At 35.9% G+C, this 26,747-nt stretch overlaps 1 protein-coding gene across 2 annotated transcripts in view; it reads left to right on the forward strand.

Annotated features, from left to right (window-relative positions):
* LOC150106553 (uncharacterized) overlaps positions 1–26,747 on the forward strand; it is a 197,162-nt gene that overhangs the window by 126,185 nt on the left and 44,230 nt on the right. For both annotated transcript variants that reach the window (XM_090392528.1, XM_090392527.1), the window contains exons 7-8: positions 772–906; positions 23,572–23,733. In XM_090392528.1, coding sequence (XP_090248654.1) covers positions 772–906; positions 23,572–23,733 — 297 coding nt within the window. The remainder of the gene's footprint in view (positions 1–771; positions 907–23,571; positions 23,734–26,747) is intronic.

Genomic DNA, 26,747 nt, shown 5'->3' on the forward strand with positions numbered 1-26,747 from the left:
TTTTTTGTCCACGTGTTTCACTTAGTTTTGTGTTGCCTTCGTGTGTGTGTGTGTTCCAAATCTTATATTGTAGTCCCTGATGATGTCTCTGTGACTGAGATGAAATATTGGAAGAATTAAATAACATTTTTAATCCTTTTTTAGTGTTGTTTCATTAAGCCTCTAACAAGAGTTTCTCCCAGTACATGGAACCTTAACACATGGAACATGATAGAAACATGTGAGTTTCTTAAAGGGATTTTTTAGGATTGATAACACAGGCTTTTTTTTCAGTACCTGTCAGGAAAGAAAAAAGAAGGGGATCATCCCTGGAATGTGTAATAGTATGATTAGCAAGAGCATTAGGATTAGATTTTTTGCTCAGAGGAAGTTGAATGGGTTGGCAGAGGTGGTTGTGAGTGCTTCATTGGGGAATGAGTTTGAGGAGAAGTATGATAAATATTGTGTGAATAATGATTAGTGCAAGCCTTGCACAATGAATCTTTAACTCCATGGAGATAACTGAGAAAATAATAATAATAGAAAAATTACTAGCAACCCATTATGTGTGAATAAGAAAAAAAAAAAACTTAGAAAAACAATAGTTGTACAAAATGTTGTGTTTCGATATTGCTAGATCTTACTACTCTTACTGGTGATTCATTTTTGTATGTTATTATATATTTTAAGATATAAAGAATAACTGATAGTTAAAGCAATGACTTATTCATCTGCTATATACCTACTCCAAGTGCTACTGCATATGATTATTATCATTATTTTATCATTTAGCTATCATACAGTAATGATGCTATTCAGAAACACAAGCAGACCATAGAAGCTCAGCAGAAAGAACTTAACACAAAACAGATAAAGAATGAAACAATGGCTGCATGTCAGAAAGAAACCTCTCTCAAGCAACTTAAGGTATGTGAAGTTAGTCTTCAAAGTCTTAAATAAAAGTGAAGCATTATCAATGAACAGAAAAATTCACTTGCAGCTTCATTCTAAAATTAAGAATTATCTTAACACATATGTACTGGCCTAGATATTTTCTGATGCTTGGAACCATTTTGTTATTTATTGCATGTTCAAGGGGGGAAAAAAGCAATTTTAAAAATAGTGAATCAGTCTTTGAAAAAAAAAAAAAAAAAAAATGATAAATATGATATCTGTGTTAAGGATGCATTAAATTATAATGGAGTGGAGGATTATATCTTGTTTTTCAGTCAGTTGATGTATATATAGTGTGAAGACTGGTAATAAACTTAGCACAGAAATTCTATAACCATTATGTTATTATTAAAGTGAACTTCTTATCACATGTTTTACAATTTAAAAATTAGTTTTTTAAACATTACTACTACTGCTGGAAAAACAGCATAGAAGGTTAATAAATTATACAGTAATCCCTCATATAAGGTCTTCTGATTCCATTTAGATACCTGTGTAATAATAATAATTGAAGAATCAGGTAACTATCTGCACAGTTACAGTGCTCTAACTGTGCAGATAGAGTTATTATGTTGAAGAACTTCATTGCAATATCGTTCACCAGTCATGGTTCCTTTTCCAGCACTTGTAGTTCAGTGTGTCCATTAAGCATAATGCCTTCCCACACCATGGCCCAAACACTGCCATATCCAACCCTTTCAAGAACATTCTTGGAATGGTAAGCAGTACCACTTTCACACTAGATCAAGTATCACATAGAATTGGAGGAAAGACTATAACGACTTTCATCTGTAAAGGATACATTAGCCCATTGGTGTCTTGTCCAATTTTTATGGATACAACACTACTGAAAACATACTCTGTGGTGAGCTGTGGATAATGGGATGCAGACTATAGACCTACTTTTCACAGACATTTTGCCACAGTGTGTCGAGATATCCACTTGCCTGTGATTGAATGGAGCCTACTTGCAAGCTGACTTGCTGTGGTGTTTGATTATGTTTTGTTATAAGCAATAATCTGATTTCATGCTCCATGGTTAAGAGCGAGGGTGACCTCTTAGCAAATGTCTGGAACACATTCCATTGGTTTGAATTGCTGCCCAGACCCTGGATACAATGCTATGTGAGATGCCAAACTCTCTGGCAATATCAGTAATGCTGTGGCCTTCTTCAAGCTTTCCAATAATTCTTTCCTACATTAAATCACCTGGATGATGTCCTTGAGACATTACAAGACATCCAAGTTTGCAAATTTATTCCTTCATGAAAAGAGCTTCCTTCAAACACAGTTCACTTAGCACAGCCTTTTGCTTTCTATCAAGTTGAGTGCTACCACATGACCCCCTTGGAACATTCAAATGGGTATTCACTTTCTACTCGAAGTCGTCGGTTATACAAAAGTGGCCACAACCTGATTCATCTGAATTTGTGGATGTAATCTTCAGAAATAGTGTTTTTCCTTAGGTTTTGGACATCAGCGTATAAATAAAACTGCAGCAATGTTGTTTACACAGTGTAGCTAAATTCTAAGTTTTAGGGTAGCTGTATTCAAGGCCATTTTTTTTTTTTCAAAATGTTTGATATAAAAATAGCATGTGTGTGTAATCCCATAAACCCATAGTAATGCTGTTGTTCAACACATATATATTATCCTTACGAAAATAACCCGACTACAAGACATTAATAAACATTAGTCAACATTATCCAAGTGAATAGAGTACCCACTCTCCAACCAATAGGCTATGGATTTGGATATTGTTGTGCAAGGGCAGCTCATGCATAGGCACTGCAGAACTGCAGCATCCCCAGTTTTTCTCGATACATAAATATATTTAGTAATTTATTTATATTTGCTTGTAATATTTAATTTTATCATCAACAATCCTATATAATTCTCTTATTTTGTATAAAAAAATAATAAAAATCCATCTTGTAGCACTTAGGAAGGCGAAGGATGCTAGCAGCACTGTGTTTACCACAGTGCCATATTGCGACGCACGCAAGCATATGCATGTCATAGTGAGATGCGAGCTATTAGCGTAATGCAGCACTGTCCGTTGTGCAGTTCCACTGTTGTTTATATGGAGTAAGTGGGTAATGATATTTGTTACCTAATTGACTATTGCCCTGCATCTCAGAGACCCCAAGTTGTTTTGGGGAGTGAGGGAATTCATATCTTGTTTGACATCTAGAGACTCGAAATGGTACACATTCATTATCTAATCTTAGCCCACTCATAACAAATTCACTTTGCAGCCCTTTGTGATTGAAATTTGCATAAAATAAATAAATAAAAACTTTTTGGTGTAATCCAGGAGTAATTGCTGCTTAATGAGAGAGAAAATATGATTTAAACAACAAGGTTATATCAGAACTCACTATTATAGCATATTCAAGGCTGGTAAAACTTATTATTATTATTATTATTATTATTACGGGCAACTCCAGGGAGTCATTAGACTCATCGAGGGAGGCCCCAAATCATTTTCATCACAACTATTCGACATTCATACAGTATCTATCATACCTCGCCTTAAACTCATTCACTGTCACAGCATCCACCACAGACTCAGGGAGTGCATTCCACTCATTCACTACTCTAAAAGTAAAGAACCCAGCTCTAACACCTTTACTAACCACACTTTTGCCCAGTTTCCATGGATGTCCCCTAGTCCTCCCACAACCAGCCCTGTTCTCAAAAATATCTTCTGAATTAATTTTATAGAAACCCTTCAGTAATTTGAATGTCTCAATCATATCTCCCCTCCTCCGCCTATCAACCAATTTTTGCAACCCACAAATCCTCAACCTGTTCTCATACGGTTCATTCCACAGACCTGCTATCATCTTGGTCACTCGCCTCTGGATCCTCTCCACCTCCTCCCCATCAAGAAGAAACCTAGGTGACCAAATCTGAGCACAGTAGTCGAGATGAGGTCTTATCAAGGCTCGATACAGAGGAACAATAACCTGCTTGTCTCTGCTTGTCAACGTATTCTTCAGCAACCAAGTGATTTGATGAGCTGATTTGGCCACTTTTGCAATGTGTCCCCTAAATTTCAATTCCTTATCCACCAACACTCCTAAATCTCGTGCCTCATCAATTTCCTGGAGCACGGTTCCACCAATGCAGTAAACTGCCTCCCATCTTTTCACCCCAAAATGCATAACCTTACATTTTGCCACATTAAATTGACATCCATTCTCCCTAGCCCAGACCTCCAATCTATCCAAATCATCCTGCAAAATTTTGACGTCATCTGCATTCACTATTGCCCTACCCAACTTCGCATCATCCGCAAACAAATGAACTGTTCCTCTCAGATCCTTTCCTATATCATTTATGAACAAATTAAACAGCAGTGGTCCAAGAACAGATCCTTGTGGTACACCACTAGTCACAGGCCGTCTAGTGGACTCTACTCCTGAGTAAACCACTCTCTGATATCTCTCCGTCAACCACCCTCCTATCCATCTCCCCAACCCTATGTCCATTCCCATATGCTGCAATTTACTGATTAGAATTCCATGTGGTATCCTGTCAAAGGCCTTAGCAAGGTCCAGCAGAATCACTGTAAACCCATTACCCTTATCCAGTTCAGCCGTCACTGTGTTATAATACGTGAGCAAGTTACTGAGGCATGACCTACCCTTCACAAAACCATGCTGTCCCCGATACAGTATCCCATTTTCTTCTATCCAATCTTGTATTTTCCTCTTGACTATTTTCTCTAAGACCTTGATAATGATTCCTGTTATGCTGATTGGCCGGTAATTTTCAACAGCAGCCTTGGAACCACCTTTGTGCAGTGGAACTATTTTCCCCTCTTTCCACCCCCTTGGGACTGACCCAGTCCTGAGGCTCAAATTAAACATAATGGTCAAGGGCACTGACAATTCTTTGGCCGCTTCACGTACGACACGAGCTGGTATACCATCCAATCCCACAGATGTATTGACATTGAGGTTCTGTAATAGACTAGTTACCTCTACCTCATTCATCACAATTCCAGTATAAGCTGTTGGTTCCTCCATTTCCGCAAAGCCACCACCACCTGGATGATATACTCTTGCAAAGTGCTCGCTCAGTAATTCCACAACATCGACTGATTCAGTTACCTCCCTACCCTCAGCATTTTTTAAGATCATTCTACCATGAGCATTTTTCCTTTTACTTGCAACATATTGAAAAAACTGTTTGGGATTCTCTTTAGCCTGCATGGCCAATTTCCTTTCGTAATCTGCTTTTGCTTTTCTTACCACCCTTGTTACCATCCTGGCCTGAGCTTTATACTGTTCATGCACCTGATGGTCACCCTTCTCCTTAAATTCCCTCCACAATTGTTTCTTTTTTTGCAGCTCAAGCTTAATAGTGTTATTCATCCATTTAACCCCTACCTGATTTATTATTCGGACTCTTGGTATACAATCAACCATTGCCTCCTGCAAACAGTTCTTAACCACCTCCCATGCACCATCAACATCCAGCCCTTGCAGTTTTACATGCCATGGCATTGAGCCAAGCACACACCTAAGCTTGTCATACTTACCAGCCCGGTAATTCCACATATACCCTGTCTTAATTGTAAATTCGACTCCTTTAGCCACCTCCCAAGTCATGACCTTATGGTCACTCTCACCAATTGGTGGCAACATGGTCATGTTCGTTACAGCTACATTCTCAGTTGCAATTACTAGGTCCAGCACTCTCTGCCCCCTGGTATTTTCCAATACATGTTGCCGTAGATAGTTGTCCCTTAATAACTGCATAAAATCCAATTCCTTCCTCCCATGTGCCCTCTCCTCTTTCCAGTCAATGTTACCATAATTGAAATCACCCATAATAATTACCCTCCTTCCATTCATTTCTTCTATTTGCTTATGCATACTATTCCCACCATCCACTCCATCACCCGGTCTATAGCAGCACCCAATTGTATATTTTGTTCTGCTAGATTGTATCTCACACCAAACAGCCTCAAATGTGCTTTTTTCCCCATCCTGCAGTTCAAATTCTATACTCCTTGGCTGAAGCTCATCAGCTATCATCAATAACACTCCTCCCCCCTTTTTATTCACCCTGTCACTCCTGAACACGCTATACCCATCGCATTCAATCCCACTAGCTTTATCATCCTCTGTCAGCCATGTTTCACTAATACCGACAACCTGTGGCCTGGAAGTGCCAACCATGGCCCAAAACTCTTCCTTCTTGTTCCTAATACTCCTGGCATTAGTGTACATGAATCGCAGAAGCCCATTTGTCCCATCCCTACTTTGATTCCTTATACTAATTATCCCATTCAGATTTGTTGTCCGTCGTACTCGCCCGGGCGTAATATACTCATTCATACACTTAACTGCCCCCCCTAAAGTCTGCATATCTACTCCCCCCCCTCTTAATAAATCTAGTTTCCCTGAGTCTGTACATCCACTTCCACATCATTCATCAACGCTCTTTCAAGTCTCCGTACACCAACTCCATTCAAATGTAACCCATCCATCTTATATAAGTCCTTTCGCCCATCGAACTCATTCCACACATCCACAAATTCCACACCACTCTCCATGCATAACCCACGCATAAAGTCATTGGCAATTATGGCCCTCCTTCTAAACACTTCGCTGTCATACCGCGGTAAGATACTCACCATCCTAACTCTCTCACTCTTCTCTTTTGCTACCTCAAACAACTCCCTCACATCCTCTATCATTTCCATTTTGTCCTCTTTCAAATCATTCGTTCCTGCCACTATTATCATCTCTTTCACCCTCTGTTTTTGCAGTCGAATAGATTCGCTGACGCTTATAGTTTATTCCTGATGTCGAGAGAATTTTTTTTCTATATAAACAAGTTTTATCAGTAAAATCTTTCAGTAATTACTTATTTCTAGAGGAATTTCACTAATTATGTAAACTGCTGAAACTCCTAAACATAATTATTCTCTAACAAACTTTGTGCACATTCTACTATATGATAACTCCCAGTGCCAATCTAGTAAATGCCCCTGAAATACCACACAATCCAGATGTGGCTTTATCAAGGCTTTATAGAATGGTCTATCTCTGCTGATCAACATCTTCCTTGATACTGCAGCAATCCTTGTTGTATTCACAGCCTTTGCAACACTTCCTCAGTACTTTATTCTATCAACCATTGCCTTAAAGATCCTTTGCTTCTTCCAATTCTTCCGTTATAGCTCTGTCAAGAGTATGCATCTCCCATTTGTGGATCCCAAATTTCAAAACCTTACATTTAACTGCTAAATTGACATCTTTGTTCATTTCCCCCTCCTTTCCAACTTATTCAAATTCTCCTGAGGAGCCATAACATCAACACTATTAGTAATAAACACTCCCAAGCTTCACATCATTTGCAAACAACTGAACATTTCCTTGTAGTCCAGTGATAATATCATTGACATAAAGATTGAACAGTAATAGTCCCAGTATTGAATCCTATGGAACTCCACTTGTAACCTTCCTATTCCATGATACTACTGCCCCCATATACAACTCTGATATCTGTCAGAAAGCCAGTTATCAATTCAATCCACTAACTAACCTGATATTCATATCCATATGGTGCAATTTAAACACTAACTTGTCACATGGCACTCTGTCCAATGCTTTTGAAAAATCTAAAAAAAATGGGTAGTATATATATATATATATATGCCTTGCTCTCATTCATTGCTCTTGTTACTCTATTATAAAAGGTGACCAGATTACTACAACAAGAACACCCCTTAACAAATCTGTCCTTCATAAATGATATTGTTCTCATCTTCCCATTTCTTTATCTTAAAACAAACCAGTTCTCTATATAAGTTCTTACTTTTTTCAAAATTAAACAATCACAGAACTCCAAACTGGTCTATAGTTTGATGCTTCCATTCTACCACTGCCCTTATGTAATGTCACTGTCTTATCCTCCTTAGGAACTCATCTTGTTGCAAAACTTTCATTAGCCTGTTGTACCCTCGCTGATGTTGTGTCCCAATTTATGATTATTATTCTATCTAGTGAAATTCTGCTTATCTATATTCAACTTTTATCTATGTACGAGATATCGTCCCAAAATACAAATATTTAAGCTATTTCTCCCCTTAGTGTCCCTAATATTTATATTATACTGTGCCTTTTGGGACATTTAGTTTGAGATATTAAATACAAAAACAAGGAGCAATTACTAAAATATGTCTGAATGTGAAACAATATTGCAGTCGTGACACTTTATCTCGTTACTCATTTAAATATTCTCCCCTCCCGCGTGATTAGGTTTGTACGTTTTCAAGTGGTGCATTGGGCAGCAATTTCAGACAACTGTTTTATCAATGAACAAAGGTTTATTAAACTCATTAGTATGGTACAATTCAATTTCTAATATAATTCAATTCAATATTAAGAAAACATTTACAAAATAACATTAGCTTATCACAAGTAATTTGGCTATGATCCTATATGGGTATTGCGATCATGCCGCCATAACAAATTCAACTCATACAATCATATGTATAATCCCAGATCTAATTAACACATTAGTTAACCCTATATTAGTCTGAATACGCTATATGCTGTAGCACCTGGACATATGTGATCAACTCACTCTATTTAGCTATCTAAAACTATGTAGATTAAATTATCCTTTCACTGTGTGAACACATAACTTTGACATTTAAAGTTTTCCTATAAGTTACAATACACATGCATAAATCTCAGGACACATAATTATTTATATAATATTAATATCAACAAGCATATTTTCATTATAATCAGTCATATACTAAAGTCCTAGTATAAATTTCCTTAGTCTCTTCAACAGTTCAGTAATAGAATAATGATTACAATTACAGACGATTTTCAGTTAACACGAGATTATTACAGTACCTTTTTCTCTTGAGTTTTCTATATTGGCCTCTACCTTTTTCCGATTGAACTATCCTGGTATGATCTTGCCTATAATCGGTCACTCCTAAGTTTTTTTGGCATTAAACTGTGCTTATGCGATCTTTACTTTTCGTACTTGAATTAAGAACACACTTTAGAATCATCTATACCATGGCCGTGAAACTCACCATGTGGACACCGACTTCTTTACAGATTTCCTTTTTTCATAGTTGTCACTGGATGATGAAACACATAGATAATACTTTCTTTCCTTTAGCTAAATGGCATTCCTCGTTTCTTACCATAGGAAATACGGAATCGAAATCCCGCTCACTACTTGTTCCCATGTTGTGTCGGACGGAGATATAACTCCAACCTCGCCACTCAGGAAAACCGCGTGAAAACCTATACAAAGGAGCTCGTGAAGAAACTATCCGGGAAAAAGTCTCGTTGGGGGGGTCTAACCCTTTTATACCTTGATTCCTACCAGCACCTTCTTTAATTTCTTTTCTCTGCCCCTTACTGGATTCGACTTCACCGACCAATTAGGGTGGTGTTTTCTGCCAAACATCCTGTGGTCAGCGAGCACGCGACTGACACGTGATGATGTCTCAATCCAGGAATTGACCCTGTCGTGACGTGTTCTCTTGACGTTCGAATCCGCCATCTTGCTAAAAGTCACTTTCATAAAATAAAGGAAAACTAATTGCAAATTAATCACTGATCTAAGGGTAGAGAAATTTCTATTATACTGCGCCACTCTATTCTTAGATAAGTCTATATGAATTAGTAGGATCAATTCAAAATTAGTTAGCAGTCTTTTCATTCATTCTAGCCGAGGTATTTTATTTTCCACTTGGGATTCCCGCAAGATTCGAATTTTTGTGAACGGTGCAGTAAAAAGAATTTCAGGCAAATACAACAGTTAGGTTAACAAATAAAGCATTTAATATAGGTCATACAACACTTACATGAATTTTACTTCTAATTTTAAACATAGAAATAAGTCAAACATTAAGTCAAGTCAATTACATTAGCACAATCTTCCAAGTCTTCACATACATCTTTTTAGCTTCTGGATTATAAAGTTTTTACACTTAAATGAATATAATAGAACATCCAATCTAATTAGTTTTCACACATTTTTCAGTCATGCTATAAGTTCAAAATATTACAGGATCTAATAGCTGAAAATAATCTTTCAAGCAATTCCTATCTCCAACTCTCAATCACGAAGGGTTTCCACAGTTAAAGTTAACAATTCACTATGATAGACCTTACCGGAAATGGTTCCTAGAACATCTATTATGTTGTGAGCAAACTTCTGGAATTCACTTATCACACTTAAAGAATAAAAACACATTTACAAAACTTATCCGCAGTTATACTTAAAGCACTATCAATTACGCTTCAGAATTCTTGACATCAATTAGGGCACTTCAACTATCGTTATTACCACTCATAAATTAATTAAAACACTCTGAGGTTCTCTTTAGGGCAAATCGGAAATAAGCTGCAATACTAGATCAGCTGGGTTTATTCAGAATTCTTCCTTGAATGTTCAGCTTTTTACTTTATCCGATTGTAGCTTTAAATTTCCTTCTATTACTACTGCTGATTTCAATTTCAGCTAACTATAAAATTCGTTACGTTCTTCCTTGCTCACTTATAAAAATTATCCACTTAACTCCTACCCTAAGAACCTTTTATTTACTTCTACTTCTCTAGTTTATCCCCTTGCTACTTTTTACTTCCAAAATTCCGTTCTGACTCTACTACTACGTATATATATTTTTTTTCTTTTTTCGCCCACGCTCCCTTCACTCGCGCTCGTTTATTTCACGCGTCTCTATGACAACCGATAAACGTAAACATTCTCGCGAATGTTACGTTAGGCTATACAACTACATTCAGTTATTACATAACGTTAAACTTTCACAAAAAAGAATAAATAGAATATTTGCATTTCAATAAGTGCGTAGTTAAATTACAAATACAAGTTCTTATAATATTGACATAACAATAAATAAAATAACTTAATAATATTTAATACAGAACCTCTTTATCATTAACACTTTCTTTTGATTAAATAATTAAAAACTTGATATAATTAAGGCAGTTATATGATATCAATTATAATTTATGTTATTTACATTAAATAATATTTACAAATATAGTTCTTGTGACGGAAAATCATGTTGGATTCTGAATCAAATAACATTTATTCTAATTTCTACATAATCAGAATCCAACAGACCCTGAGCGATAGTCTGTTGTTTTCTTTTGCTAGCCTCTAAATTAATCCCCCTTCCAAAATTTTTCTATGAATTTACTTAATATTTTAATCTCTAGCCTCTCACATACAGTTTCTTATGACTAATCCTTTCTGTTTTACTTAGCTAAATTTTTTTTTATCACAGCTGTAATATATTCCTTCTTTTATTATTTAGTTCAACAAACACTTTTTGTTATATATTTTACTTGGATGCAAGAATATTTTTCTTTCTTTAAGTAATTTATGTATTAGCTCTTATACAGGGGTTTTATTTAATTTTCTCTTCATGTTACACCATGATAACTGGGAATTCTACATTCTTAAGGTATCAGGGTGTAACACTGACTCTTTTTTTGCACTGCTTAACCTCTCAAGTCTTAATCTCTCCAAACATTCTCCTCATTTCAGACTTTATGCCTTCCATTGCATTTCTCAATGCCTCTCCTTCTTTCTTTATCCATGCATCCTATACTCACACAGTTGATCAAGGCCATTTGTCAAAACATCTCCCTCTGTCACATTCTCTAAGGTTAATTCCATGAACTCTCTTTCTAATTCTCCTCACCTTCCAATGGGCCATTCTCATGTGTCTATAAAATCTGTCTATTCCTCATGTTTATACAGGGGTATCATCTAGGTAGTGATATTGCAATGCCAGATAAGACATTGACTGATGTGAAATAGAGGTTGAAGAAATGGAGGTGCTTAAAATTTTAATGATATTAATATAAAAAATACATAAAACTGATATTAAAAGCAACTGATATACCACAAGAAAGAACATAGCATAAAACCCTTTAACCCCCATGTTTCATCAAATTGTAAGAATTTATTCTTTTTCTTTTAGGATATATAAGAAAACATGTCAGAGGTTTTGAAGAAATTTCAAGACACAGAGGTGTGGGCCATCATCAAGTTCTTTGTGCTGCAAGGAAAGTACGTAACTGAGATTAATGAAACTTTGTGTGAGATAGTAAGGGACTGTGACCCAGCATATCCAACAGTTGCCAGATGGATGACCAAATTTAAAACTGGGCATCCTGAGACAACAAATGTCTCCAGGTTAGAAAGACCTTCCAGAGCAATAACACCTGAAAAAATCTATGCAGTGCATGTCATAATTCTTGCTGATAGATGAATACCAGCCAAAAACATTGCAAAGACTCTGAGGATATCCAGAGAATGAGTTGGGGTCATTATCAATCAACATCTGGACATGCAAAAGCTCTCAGTGAAGTAGGTCTCCAAATGTTTGAATGCTGACCAAAGGACAGAACGTGTGCTGTCATCTCAAGGGATTTTGGTTAGTTTACGAAATCGGTACAAAAGGTTTGGCTTGTATTATGGCTGTTGATGAAATGGCTTTATCACTTTGACCCATAGACCAAACAACAGTTATTGGAGTGGAGACACTAAGTTTCCCCATGGCCAAAGAAGTTTCAAATCCAAAAGTCAGCAAGGAAGGTTATTCTTACTATTGTCTTTTAGGATATTATTATTATTATTATTACATGACACTCCCAGGGAGTCCAAATACTCATCGAGGAAGGACACCCTACTCTACAACTCTCTGTCTCCACCACTCATTCCACCAACTACGACTAACCCCAACTACACCAACGCCATCCTTACCAAGTACCTGATAAAAGTTGAGACTGTTACAGCAGCAGTTTATTCAACAGTTCTGAAGGATCTGAAAGAAAAATGCCATGGGAAACTGAGCAGAGGCATGTCTGACACCTGTTCACACTGATTATGAGACACAGCAGACAGTACAATACAACAGACTTGGGCTTTCGATGTCAGCCTCACCCACCCTATTTGTCAGACCTGGCCCCATCTGACTATTTCCTATTCCCAAATTTAAAGAAACACTTCAAAAGAACAAATTTACCACAGATGATGAAGTCATATCTGCAGCTGAGGACTGGTTTATGAAATAAGGGAAAGACTTTTTTCCTCAGAGAATTGTAAGTGGCAGCAGCATTATAAGAAATGTATAACACTTCGTGGGGAACATGTAGTATAATGTATAAGTTACATGGTTCTATCTCAATTCCTTCATGGTGATTATCACTACTTTTCAGCATACCCTCTTATCTTCATTTTAGTATGATTCTGCCATTTGATGCTATCTGTTCACTCCCCTAATCTTTCTCAGAGCTCTCATATATGTGGTCTCCAGTCTTTGATAAAGTGGTTTATTTCTAACCCATTTCTTGGCTCCATAAGTTAAAATTCATTTTGACACTGTCTTGTATTCAGCAAGTGCAGTGTTTGATTAATTTCTTCCTTATTCCATATAAACTGATTCAGTTGGCTTTCTACCATGCTGTTAGATTCTCTAATTCTGTTGGTTTATTTCTGTATTTAATCTTTAATTTTCACTAAAAATTGTGCCTAAATAGTTGAAGTATTTTACATGTTCTATATGTAGCTAATGTGTTTTCTCAGTGTTGCTGCTTTTTTTATACCAAATTTATTACAGCAGTTATATAATTTAGTTAGGGAATTCTTCAGACTTGTGCTGGATTTATGGAGTATAACAACAACAGCATAAAGTAAAGAGCTGAGATTAACATCTCCAAGTTTTATCTTTTAAAGGTACCTGTGGCATAACTATAAACAACAAATTACACGATAACCACAGTAATTAACTTTAATGAAAGTACAGATATTTCAGATACTGTTATTTTCAGTACAAAATATCTGTACCTTCATTAAAGTAGTAATGTAATTTGTTGTTTATCTTCAATTTTGATGTCAGGTTTAATGCCACTTTCCTTCATACTGTGATCCATATATGAGTATATGATGATAACAGTGAAGATAATGCACACCATTGTCTCATACCTGATTTAATATCAAACCCTTTTCCTGTACCTCCTTCAATTCTAATTGCTGACTTACAACTCAATATAGACTACATTGCTTGATATAATGTCCCATTTACACCATATAATTTTAGCATTTTGAACAGCATTTTTCTTAGCACCTTGTCACATGCATTTTTTTGAGATTTAAATACAAAACTCAAATACAGATCCCTATTTTGTTCCCATGATTTCTAAACTATTTGTCTTAGAGTGAAATGATTGTGACATCAATTTGGGCTTGAACAGCTTGTTCTTTTCCAGGTTTCCTTATCATATTTTTTCTTAGCCTTTTTTCAAGTATGCTTGCTTGCATAAATCTTACAAGGAACTCTTGGTAGGGAAACTCCTCTGTAATTCTCATGCTAATTTTTATTTTCCTTTTTACAGATGGATACTATGAGAGCTCTACACTAATCACCTGGAATTTGATGCTCTCTGAGCAGGCTTTCTGGATTATGCAGAGTAGCCACTGTATATATCTTCATATTTGAACATTTCTGGTTGAATATCATCTACTACAGTTATTTTCCATATATCAAGTGTTTGATGTTTTTTTTCTAGCTCAAGTATTGATTTGTATTCCTGGTTGCATTCCTCTTGAATGTTTTCTACAATCCTGTTGTCACTGCTTCTTTCATTCAGCAGTCTTTCAAAGTAATTACTCCAGACATTAGAATATCTTCAGTTTTCATGTCACTTTATAGTCACTAGTAATGTTCCCTTTTCTCCATTTCTAACTTTTCCTTGACTACCTTTTTAACTTCCTCAATCCACTGTGGAGTTATGATTTTTCTATCATGGCAGACAACCTCACCATAAGTTTTTCTGATGGAATCAGTCAATGTTTTCTTCAGGGTCTGTTACTGAATCTCCATGGTTTGGTTCTTGTTTTCAAACTTTTTTTTTTTTTTGAATATTTGTGTGTTTGAGTTTATAGTTCAACTCTAAAAGCTGCTGAATTTTAATTTTCTTTACAATTTCCTTACACACTTCTTATTTCAATATGGTATTCAGTTTTATCCTGCTCAAAACTAAATGGTGGTCACTACCTATTTCAGATCCTGTGTATACTCTCTTGTTCTGAAGATATCAACAGTAACATAGTAAATGATACTTTTTTTATTTCTTGTGTCTATCCTCCCTGCAAATTTGTGTGCTTCTTTATGTTGGTGGAACGTGGTGTAAGCAATGACTAGTCCATGTCTGAAACAGAAATGTAGGAAGTGCTTACCATTATTATTATTAGCTCTGCTCTTTTGTTTGAATTTTCCCAAAATATTTATGTCTAGTAGTAATTTCCCATTTTGCTGTTTAGATCTCTCATAAAGACCAATGTTTCCTTTTTTATTTGTATTAACTTCCTTCTCTGATGCATTGAAAAATTCCTCTGCTTCTTTCTTAGCAGGAACTTCTGTGGGATAGTAGTTTAAAATAGGTCTCATTGTCCAATTTCCCATTCTATTTTACCACATCACTTGATATTGCATACCATTCAAGATGGATTATCTTCATATTTTGTCTTGAATACCATAGCCACTCCTTCTTCATTATTTGTTGCTTAGAAGAATCTTGCCTGTTATTGTTTTCTTTTTTCTTTTTTTTTTTTGTTATATCTATTATGTTGATCTAGTACTTATCTAATTCTTCTGCTAGTTCCATTTCTTTTCTTTTGATGCTTTTTATGTCAGTGATGCCAATCTAAAACTATGCTAAATGTTGAGTTGGGGTGTATTACAGTAGCTGACTTGTCACTGTTTATCCTGATTCCCTTATGAAAACAGCAAGAACTTTGTTTAACCTGGCAACATCCCAGCCACTGAAATTCTATCATGTTGTACCATCATTTTATGTTGGTTATAGCCAATAAGAATACAATTTTTGATTGGCCAAATCCATAATTGCCATCTCATCCTTGTTCATTCACTATCTGGATAGATGCCTACTAACACGGTGCACCACTACACTGTGAGGATTGGGAATTAGGCCAAAAGGCCCTGGTCATTTCCTTAAAAGACTATGTGGAGATGTTCTCCCAGTTATCTACCTTTTACCCTTAAGTGATGCCTTTTTTTTCTTTTTACTTATATTTTTCATTTCTTATGCTTGCTACTTGAACATGGAAAATATATGACTTCTGTATTATTTCAGTTTTGGTATCTTTCTGGGTCTTGCTCCCACTGATGAGTCCTCGGTAAATAATTATTTAAACATAAGACTTTTATTTACATAATTTTTATTAGCATAGAATTTTCACTCCATTATCAAGGGCATCTTCAGTATGACTTTCAAATTAAACAACTAGAACAGAAACTTTGATTCAACAATGAAAACACATGAACTAGTCATACATGATACAGAGTGACATGATCTAAATACATTAAGGTTCTAATAAAATAACTTTAACAAGAGATATTAGTTTTAAAAAAAAAAAATTAATTAAAAAATAAAATGAAAAACTTAATTCCAGAACTTGTGAAGAACTATTTCCCATAAAAGGGATAATTTTAGTCCATCACTTCTATTTAAATTTAGATGAGGTAACAAGCTTTCACAACTATCTTTATATAAGCATTCTATGAGATGATTATTTTTATGGAGAACCTTAATTTTCTTTAAAGGATTTGATGTCTGGTGGTGGAGATAGCGTCTTTTGCAATTCTCAATTGTTCCAGCTCATGGAATTTAATGTAGCCAGATGTTCATCACGATGCACAGCTGCTGAGCTACCTGTTTTGCCAAAATATGATAATTCGCACTGGCAGAATTTGATACATTGCAGGATGGCCAAAGGTGAAAGTTTATCCTTTACACAGCCTAGAAAAATAGAAATCTAGTTGAAAGGGAAAAAGGACACCTGTAGGCCAACTGATTTTAAGTAGTTTGGCTGTACCTTTAGAGACACAATTAACATACCAAATATTAACACAATGGATATCTTACATCATTGAATCATGTGTCAACAAAATCACTGATAGTCATAGTTTCCTTGTCATCTGTCTCTGATCATGATGGTGATACAGAGTGGTCCATCATGTTACCATTCTTTTTATTAAAGATGTCTCTGAAGGTATAGCCAAAGTACTTAAATCAGATTTCTAGGCTCTGCAAAGAATCAAGGTGGGCCAAAGACCGTGGACCAATATCTTCAAGAAGAGACTATTGTATGTACAGACTGGCCGGCCAGGTTTCCTAACTATAATTTACAGTATAATTTACCTAACTACATATAATTTATAACCATATGGACCACCTTTGCCATGAGTTGCCCCAGTCCTGAAAATATTTCAGACGCAAACTTTGTTTGCTTACACTTGGATAAAGGATTAAACCAAATATATAACTGGTAGCATAGCCAAGTGAAAAAACTTCCATCAACTTATCTCTAATCCAGAGAATTTGAATAATAAGGTGTGACACCCTCTGGCAACTGGTATATGGAAATATGACTTCTCGATTACTTCCACCTTAGTATGATCACCTCTGGGTCTGGCTCCCACTGATGTGCTTTTGTGTAGAAGTGGTTGCTTTCCCTGAGATGTGAGAAGCTCAGTGACAGGCAAAAACCTACTTGGGGGTAGGTTTTTGCCTGTCTCTGAGTGAGGCCACCGCTGAGATTATGGCTCTGCTTGGTGGTGGGGCGAACCTGTCACTGAGTAGAGCCACTGCTGAGTTAGATGGTCCTTTGGTCACTTGTAGAGAGTGGTCTGAGGGACCACCTAATTTTTAGAGGTCTTTACTTAAACAGCACCTCAATAAAGGTCGAAACCGGTCTGGGTAGTGACCCTTCCCTTAATGCATAGCATTATACATGTCTGCAAGGAGATGTGCTTTGCATTATGAGATACTAAGGCAAGTGATGAGAACTCTTACCACCTTTGCCACGAGTTGCCACAGTCCTGAAAATACTTCAAGCGCAAACTTTGTTTGTTTACACTTGGATAAAGGATTAAACCAAATATATAATTATATATATATATATATAATTATATATTTGCCACGAGTTGCCCCAGTCCTGAAAATACTTCAAGCGCAAACTTTGTTTGCTTACACTTGGATAAAGGATTAAACCAAATATATAATTGATAGCATAGCCAAGTGAAAAAACTTCCATCATCGAGCAAAGAGATGGTTTCACAAGAGGTAACAAAAATAATCTGCCACTTACAAATAGTGACCTTTGCATAATGAAATTAATTGATTCCATGAAGTGATGTTTGTTATATGAATTTTTGTAATGCAAACTTTTTTAATCGGGAAATAGATAATTTGTTTCCACTCATCAGAATCCAGATATTTCAGTCCTCTTAAAAATTGTACCTTTAACATCATTATTATTATACAGTATCTCCATGGAGTCTGTAGACTCATTGTGGGAGATTCCAACTAACTATTATACATGCAACTCTATCATACCTCTCCTTAACTCATAACTCTACAAAAAATCACACACCTATTGACCACACTCTTACACAACTTCCACAGATGGCCCCCTAGTTCGCTATTAGTTATATATTCAAACATTTTCTTTGCATCAGTTTTATAAATCCCTTTTAATATCTTAAGAGTTTCTATCATGTTCCTTTTTTTTCCACCAATCAGCTAAACTTTGTAATCCACAAACCTTCAACCTATCCTCATAGGGAGCATTTCATGGACCTGTCATCAACTTAGTGACTTGTCTCTGAATCTTCTCTAAAACCTCAAGAACCCAAGGTGACCAAATCTGTGCATAGTTGTCAAGATGCAACCAAATCATAGCCTTATTAAGAGATATTATAATAACTTCCCTATCTTTACTTGTTAGCATCTTTACTTTGAGCCATTTTACCAGCTTTTGTAATATATCCTCTGAACTTCAATTCTCTGTCCACCATTATCCCCAGTGCCTAGCCTCATCAATTTCTTGCAATCTAGTACCATCAACATGATGTACCATATGCAATCTTTTCAACCCGAGGTGCATAACCTTACATTTTGTAACATTCAGTTGACAATCATTATCCTTTGCTTTGCCCACAATGCCAATTTATTTAAATCATCCTGCAGGATATATATACATCACTTTTATCAACTATTGCTCTTCCCAGTTTTGCATCATCAGCAAACAACTGAATATCCCCTCTTAAATCTTTCCCTATATCATTGATATACAAATTAAAGAGTAGCAGCCCTATTACAGAACCTTGAGGTACTCCACTAGTCACTCTCAATCTACTAGATTCCACTCCACAATATCTACACTCTGGTGTGTCTGTCAGCCATCCCCCTACCCATGCTACTAGTTTCATATCCATTCCCATTTGCTTCAACTTGTGCAATAGTTTTCCATGTGGTATTCTGTCAAATGCCTTTGCAACTTTATTATAAAATGTGAACAAATTACTAAGACAGAACCTACCCTTTACAAAACCATTCCCCCCCCCTCCCTCCCACTATGCAGTATCACATCCTTATCCACCCAATGTTGGATTTTACCTTCAATCAAGTTTTCCAATACTTAACTGTGGTGGTGGTGATTTTCCCTTTCAGTTGTTTTCCAACCCTTGGTGACTTTGTAGGCATTGTCCACAAAGTATTCCTGGTGAAATTCAAGGTAGTTATTCCCCTCCCCCTAAATTTTATCCAGGTTTGGGACTGACATATGGCTAGGACGTATTCATGGATTACCGTGAGCACACATGGATTACAGTGTTCACGGGGCCAGTTTGCCTGTTCTGGAGGATGAAAAATTTGATTTTCTGGGTGAAAAAACCTGTATGAAATCGGCTAACTCACCATTCATCGAAAGAGAGAGAGAGAGATAAAGGTCTGGTCACTGACCAGACCCCACGTCACTGACAGGAATTGAACCATGGTATTTCCGACCAAAGTCTACCACTCCTGATATATTAATTGGGCTGTAGTTTTCTATCTCTGTTGTGGAGCCACTTCTATTCAATGGAACTATCTTACCCTCTTTCCACTCCCCTGGAACCCTGCCAGAGCTGAGACCTCAACTGAACAACTTCATCAGAGGCAATGCCAGTTCTCTTGCACATTCACACAGTACATGGAAACATTATTGAAGAAAAAAAATGAAACAAATTGAAAACAAGAACCAAACCTTGGAGTCTCAGTGGCAAGCTCTGAAGAAGACATTGATTGATTCAGCTTGGGAGGTATGTGGTGAAGTGGTCTGCAAGGATAGACAAATAAGAACACCATGGTGGATACAAGAAGTTAAAGAAGCAGTCCTGGAAAAGAAGAAAGCATAACAAAAGTTCCTAGCAAATAAGTCAGCAGATTCCTAAAAGAATGGGAAGACTTTGGTAAGAGTATAGAAAATAAATATCAGGAAGGCGGAATGTTCTGGAAGCTATTGAAGAAGCTTAGAAATGGAGGAAAGAGTACTGTAAAAGGAATCAGAGATGACAAAGGTGACAGAAACTGAAGATAAGGATATCTTAGATGTGTGTGGAGTAATTACTTTGAAAGACTGTTTCAAAGAAGCTTAAGCAGTGACAGAACTGTAGTAGGAAATTTAAGAGGAATGCAAAGAGGAGTATGTATCAATACTTGAGATAGAAAAAGCTGTCAAAAACTTGAGATATGGAAAGGCAGCTGAAGTAGATGAAATTTGACCAGAAATGCTTAAGTATGGAGGTATAAAAGTTTTGCATAATTCAGAGGACCTGGTAAGAAGGTTGGCTTTCCATTGACTGGAGTACAGCTCTGATAGTACCTTTCTATAAAAAAGGGAATAAAGCTGAAGGTGAGAATTACAGACAAATTTCTCTACTAAGCATTCCAATTAAGATTTATGCAAACATACTTGAAAAGTTTGAGAAAGATTGTGAAAGAGAAACTTGGAAAACAAGCTGTGTTCAGGCCAAATAGAGGTTGTCAAGATTAGATTTTCACTTTAAGATAAATAGTTGAGAAATCATGGGAATATGACAAGGATCTGTACTTAAGTTTTATAGATATGGAAAAGACATATGACAAGGTGTCCAGAGAAAAGCTTTTCAAAACACTACAATTATATGGTGTGAATGGAACATTATACAGAGCAATACATAGTCTATATTTAAGTTGTCACTCAGCAGTTAGGGAAAAAATAGAGAAAGATGGTTTGATGTAAAATCAGCGGTAAGACATACATGCACATTATCTCACTTTTGTTCATCATCTATATTGATCACATTATGAAAGAAAGTGGCATCAAGCCTGATATTAGAATTGGAGATGTTAAGCTTAGCTCTTTGCTTGATATAGATGATATTGTACTCCTAAATGCATCTAGTGGAAGTCTCCAGTATTCTCCAACTAAATGGAATTACAGCTGTAACAAATTTGGCATGTAAATCAGCAATAAAAAGTTCAAAACATTGAAAATGGGCAGGAGCATGTATATAAAACTTCAGCTGCATTCTGCATGTAAATCCTATAGAACACACAAAATATTTCAGCCATTTAGGCACCGTTTAGTGAAGATGGCAGGTTAAATCTGGAAATAGTCAACAGAATAAGCAAAGCTTATTGGTGGATAGCCAGCTGAATAAATTTTTATGAAATAAGAGAGAAATGAGCCAAAACACCAAACTTGCAGTATACAAGACAGTGTTTAAACCAGTAGCTATGCATCTGAGAGTTGGGTTAGAAATAAAGCACTTGATCAAAGATAAGAGACCACAGATATGAGGGTTTTGAGGAAAAATTAGGGGAGTGACCTGATGGCATCAATGGCAGAATCATATTAAAAATTAAGATATTAGAAAGGAACGTGACATTATTAGCATTCAAGCATGTGTCAGGTGTTATCACTTAAATAGAATGGTTACCTTAAGTGATTCAGTCAGAAATGCTTTAGAAGCATGAAATGTTAGATATAATAATATTGCTGTGCTCACATAGTAATAAAGTAATAGATTGATTTGGAGGAAAATTGTTGATAGGAGATTAATAATATAAACTTAATCGTGTTGTGCTGTCATAGTAACCTGAACACCCCATGACTGAGTTTTTTCATGAAAAATCACCATTCTTTTCCATTCATAGTGATTTTGTTATGCAGTCAAATTTCATTAGATGAATTGAAAGATAGTGTATATCAGCTGAAATAGATATTTCGACTAACAAATACACATACCAGCCACTGAATTAGAAACTTGTATTTAATGCCATGTTGCACTGCCTTTAGCCCTAATTACAGCACATATGCACTTTGGTGTAGATTCCACAAGATGTTGGATTGCATCTATGCTTACCAGCATACCAGGCCTTCACCAGACAGTCCTTTAACTGACTGAGATTCAGTGGAAGAGGAATTTGCTCCCTGATCTGGTTTTCTAACAATGTCCTGTATATTCTCAGTAGGGTTCAGATCTAGGCTTTGTGGTTGCTAAGGAAAATGGTGGAAATCACTGTCATGCTTGCTAAACAATTCTTGTGCGATGGACAGTAGCATTGTCGTCCATGAAGCAACCACCTGCTGGATAAAAAAAATCAACATTGCAGGATGGACTTCATTGGCAACAATATTCAGATATTCCTTGGAAAACATCTGACCTTCCAGCAATATCAGAGGACCCATTCCATACCAACATGCCCCACACCATGACACCACCTCTAGAACCTTGAGTTGTGTTTACTAGGCAAGCTGGGTTCATTGCTCCATGGGCTTCCACCAAACTCTCTGCCTGCCATTAGTACAGAACAAGGTGCACCATGATACGTCGGACAATGTGATTTTTTCCAGTCTTCCAGTGTCCAGTCATGCTGCTCCTGACACCACTGTAGATGAACTTTCCATTCTTTACAAAAATCAGTGATTTCCATATTGGTATGTGACCACCAATACTGATTCTCTTCAGTTCTCTGCACATAGTTTGGTGAGATATAGATAGGAACAGCCTTCGTTAAATGCTTCGGTCAATCGTTGCACACAGGAAGTTCTGTTTGACTGTACAAGCCTTCTCAGATGACCATCAGTCTCATCCCTGATAGAGTGTCTTAGGACTAGTTTTGCCTTAGACAAGCAAGCAATGCAGGTTATATTTCTGCTGAATAAACACCCAGGATATCTCATATTTTGAGAAACCAGTCAGCTCTGCTGTTTTCAAAATTATGGCTCCAACCAGACAGGCACCTACAATAAGTCCTTAATTGAACTCGGAAAGATCCTTTGTTTTTCCCAGTGTGATTAACACTATATGATTACTGACCAGAAGAATTCTTAAATAGTTGCCTAGAACACGTGGTAATGCATGTGACCAAGTATTTTTCTATGTATGCTGCTTAAGTGACTTTTATGTATATCTGCATAAAGGTTTCTAATTCAGTGGATGGTATGTGTATTCATTAGATAAAATTTCATTGAAATAAATATTTCAGTACTGTATGTGCCAAAGCACCAGTATTTTTACTTTGTTTATTAAAAAGCACTTGATAGAACATAGTGAAACTAAGTTGTCAGAAATGAGTGTGCAGATGCAAATATCTGTAAGTGATAATAGCAAAACTCATATTCTCAAGTCTAATAGAAATTTTTATTGTCAGCATCAGTTGCTAAAAGTTATTGCAATACAAATAAAGTAATTTATCAATACATTTACAGGAAGAACTTCAACAGGTTCTTGAAAAGCTGTGCAAGTCTGAGCAGACAATGGAACATGAAAGGTTGTTAAGGACCAGATTAAATGAAGATAATTCTATGTTAATCAAGAGGAATTCTACTCTTGAGGCAGAGCTTGCTGAAGTAAAAAGTTCACTAACTGATGTAAGATATAAGATTATTTTTCACTACTTATAATAATATAAATAAATAAACACATTCAAGCTAAAATTTGTTTCACTCTAGTGATTAAAAGGGAGAAATTGTAGTGTTATGATTCTTCAGTATTATTTCATTGTTATATATGTCCCTGGGGGCGTAAAGGTAACAGCAGCTTTTCTTAGACTGTTTAGTGTTGAGAACTATTATTCATTCTAATAGTTACTCCTTGAATAAGTAATACTGATAATCTACTTTGGTGTTTAGTTTGGATATGATAACATTTCAAAATAATAAAAAACTGCTCTGCCCTCTAATTCATATAGGATCAGTCTTGTTCATTATTAAAGAGCATCTAAAATCCACTCTTTATGCTGAATTGCTAGAGTTAGCTTCAAGTAAAAGTCAGTTTTGTTCAGGTTATGGTGAAATAACATTTTAAAAGAATGTTAAAAGAATTTAAATATTAATTTTGATTTCATTGTATATATGCATAATAAAATGAATCCATTTTCGAAATTCTTACACTTCATTGACAAAATAAATTAACTAATCTTATGTCAATAATAATACTCATAACATTACACTTCTCCCCGTCTATATGGTCTCCCAAAAATCCATAAAGAAGGCTATCCAGTACGACCAATCGTGAATTGCATTGATTCTCCTACTTACCGAATTGCAAAAGTCTTGTCTCATTCTAAGTGCTCTCACTGGACATTCAAGATCCTACATAAAAAATTCAACAGATTTCCTGGAAAAAATCAAGGATATAAAAATCAAAGAGTCTGAGTTGTTAGTCAGTTTTGACATTGTTTCTCTGTTTACCAATATCCCATTAGCCGACACAGTCAATTTATTATATGAAGATTACCCTCCAGATATCGCAAAAATTTTCAAATTTGTTATCCATTCAGGTTATTTTAGTTGGAAAAACAAGTTCTACAAACAATTTGAAGGTACTGCCATGTGTAGTCCTTTGGCTAACTATTTTTTGAAACAATTCAAAGAGACTATGCACCCTCAACCATCTCTTTGGTATCATTATGTCGATGATGTTTTTGCTATTTGGTCACATACTGAAGATGAGCTTTCCATCTTTCTGCAACAGATAAATAGCCTTCATCCTCGTATCCAATTCACCATGGAAAAGGAAAATTCTGGTACTTTATAATTTTTGGACATCCTGCTTACTTGAACTTCTTCTGGTACCTTATCTACAAGCGTCTTTCGAAAGCCCACATTTACTGGCAGATACATTCATAAAAAGTATGCTCACCATACATCTCAAAAATTTGGCATTCTTAAATCTCTAATTAATAGGGCACATAAAGTTTCCTCTTCTCCAGAAATTTTACAACAAGAACTTTCCATCATTAAAAAGTTAATGGTATCTAATAATTACCACCCTAATCAAATTCAACAGATAATTGAATCTTATGTTCCAATACCTAAGGTTTCTTCAGCAGTTCGCAGAGTTCCAATCCCCTACATTCCAGGAATCTCAGAACCTATAGGTAGAATTTTAAAAAAGTACCAATTGATTCCCACTTATATTCCTATCAACAAAATTTCTTCCTTATTGCCTTCTACAAAAGATAAACTGTGATCTCTGTCTTTGGCTGGTGTTTACCAAATTCCTTGTGAATGCGATGTTTCTTATTTTGGACAAACTGGCCGTTCTGTGGAAGAAAGAATTAAAGAACATCAATATTATATTGATTACAACAAACCTCAGAAGTCTGGTCTAGCACAACACAGTATTACCATTACCCATAATATCCAGTGAGATAAAGCTATTCTCCTTCATAGATTCAGGTTCAAATATGAACGCCTCTTTAAAGAAAGTTGTGAAGCTTTTTTACACTGACCGAATTTAAATCGAAATGATTGCCTCTCTCTCTCTCTCTCTCGAAGATCTGGGAGACTTTTATTTTATGTAATCATTAAAAAACTAATTATCTTAAATATTAATTATTTATTAATTTCTTTCATTTCCTAGCTTGTGACAACATTGTATTTTAATAGGTGATGCACCGAATGTTCGTTACTTGTATTCTATTCCTATCTGTTTGTAACACTGAAGATGTACTATTAGTTTTAGTACGAAATATCTACCTTATTTATTAATTAAAGTTATTACTGTGGAGTTGCGTGTTGTTTTTAATAATCATAACATTACACTGTTTTTCAGAAATACAAAGTGGAAAAGAACATTTGTAAGCAATTGTCAGTATATCTCAGACCACTGTACTTCATCTCTGCCTTTTCTCACTAACCTCAAATCTTATCCCTGTGCCAATGATAAAGTACATTGCATTCTGCTTCTTCATTTGCCAAACTTGCCAGTGCTCAAATAATTAATGACTTTTTAACCAATGTCTTAAACTGATCTCCTTTAATTTATTGGTTATAAATGCACCAAGGCCAGAACTGGATATTTTGCTATCTCAGGTAACAAAATGTTGAGTAAATAGTGCTTATTTTTAGGAAGGTTAGCAGTTCACAGAAAATTCATCATAGACAGTTCATCATGGGGAAAATCGTTGACATACAATTCATAGTGGAGAATATTCTTTGCAAGGATAATTTCAACACAAGAAAATTGAAATAACATTGTAATGATACACATATAAATTAAAGATACCAAGAAATTATATACATACTTGGTTTAATTCTTTATCCAAGTGTAAGCAAACAAAGTTTGCACCTGAAGTATTTTCAGGACTGGGACAACTCGTATACAGAAGCTAATGACTTTACATCACTTGCCTTAGTATCCCATGATGCAAAGCACATATCCTTATGGGTATGTATAATGCTATGCATTATGGGAAGGGTCACTACCCAGACCGGTTTCGATCTTCATTGAGGTCTCATCCCTTCCCATAACGCATAGCATTATACATACCCATAAGGATATGTGCTTTGCATTGTGGGATACTAAGGCAAGTGATGTGAAGTCATTAGCTTCTATATACGAGTTGCTCCAGTCCTGAAAATACTTCAGGTGCAAACTT

Source organism: Typopeltis vanoorti, chromosome 5 (assembly GCF_054136105.1).
Source record: "Typopeltis vanoorti isolate ZY-2024b chromosome 5, IOZ_Tvanoo_1.0, whole genome shotgun sequence".
Taxonomy (NCBI): domain Eukaryota; kingdom Metazoa; phylum Arthropoda; class Arachnida; order Uropygi; family Thelyphonidae; genus Typopeltis; species Typopeltis vanoorti.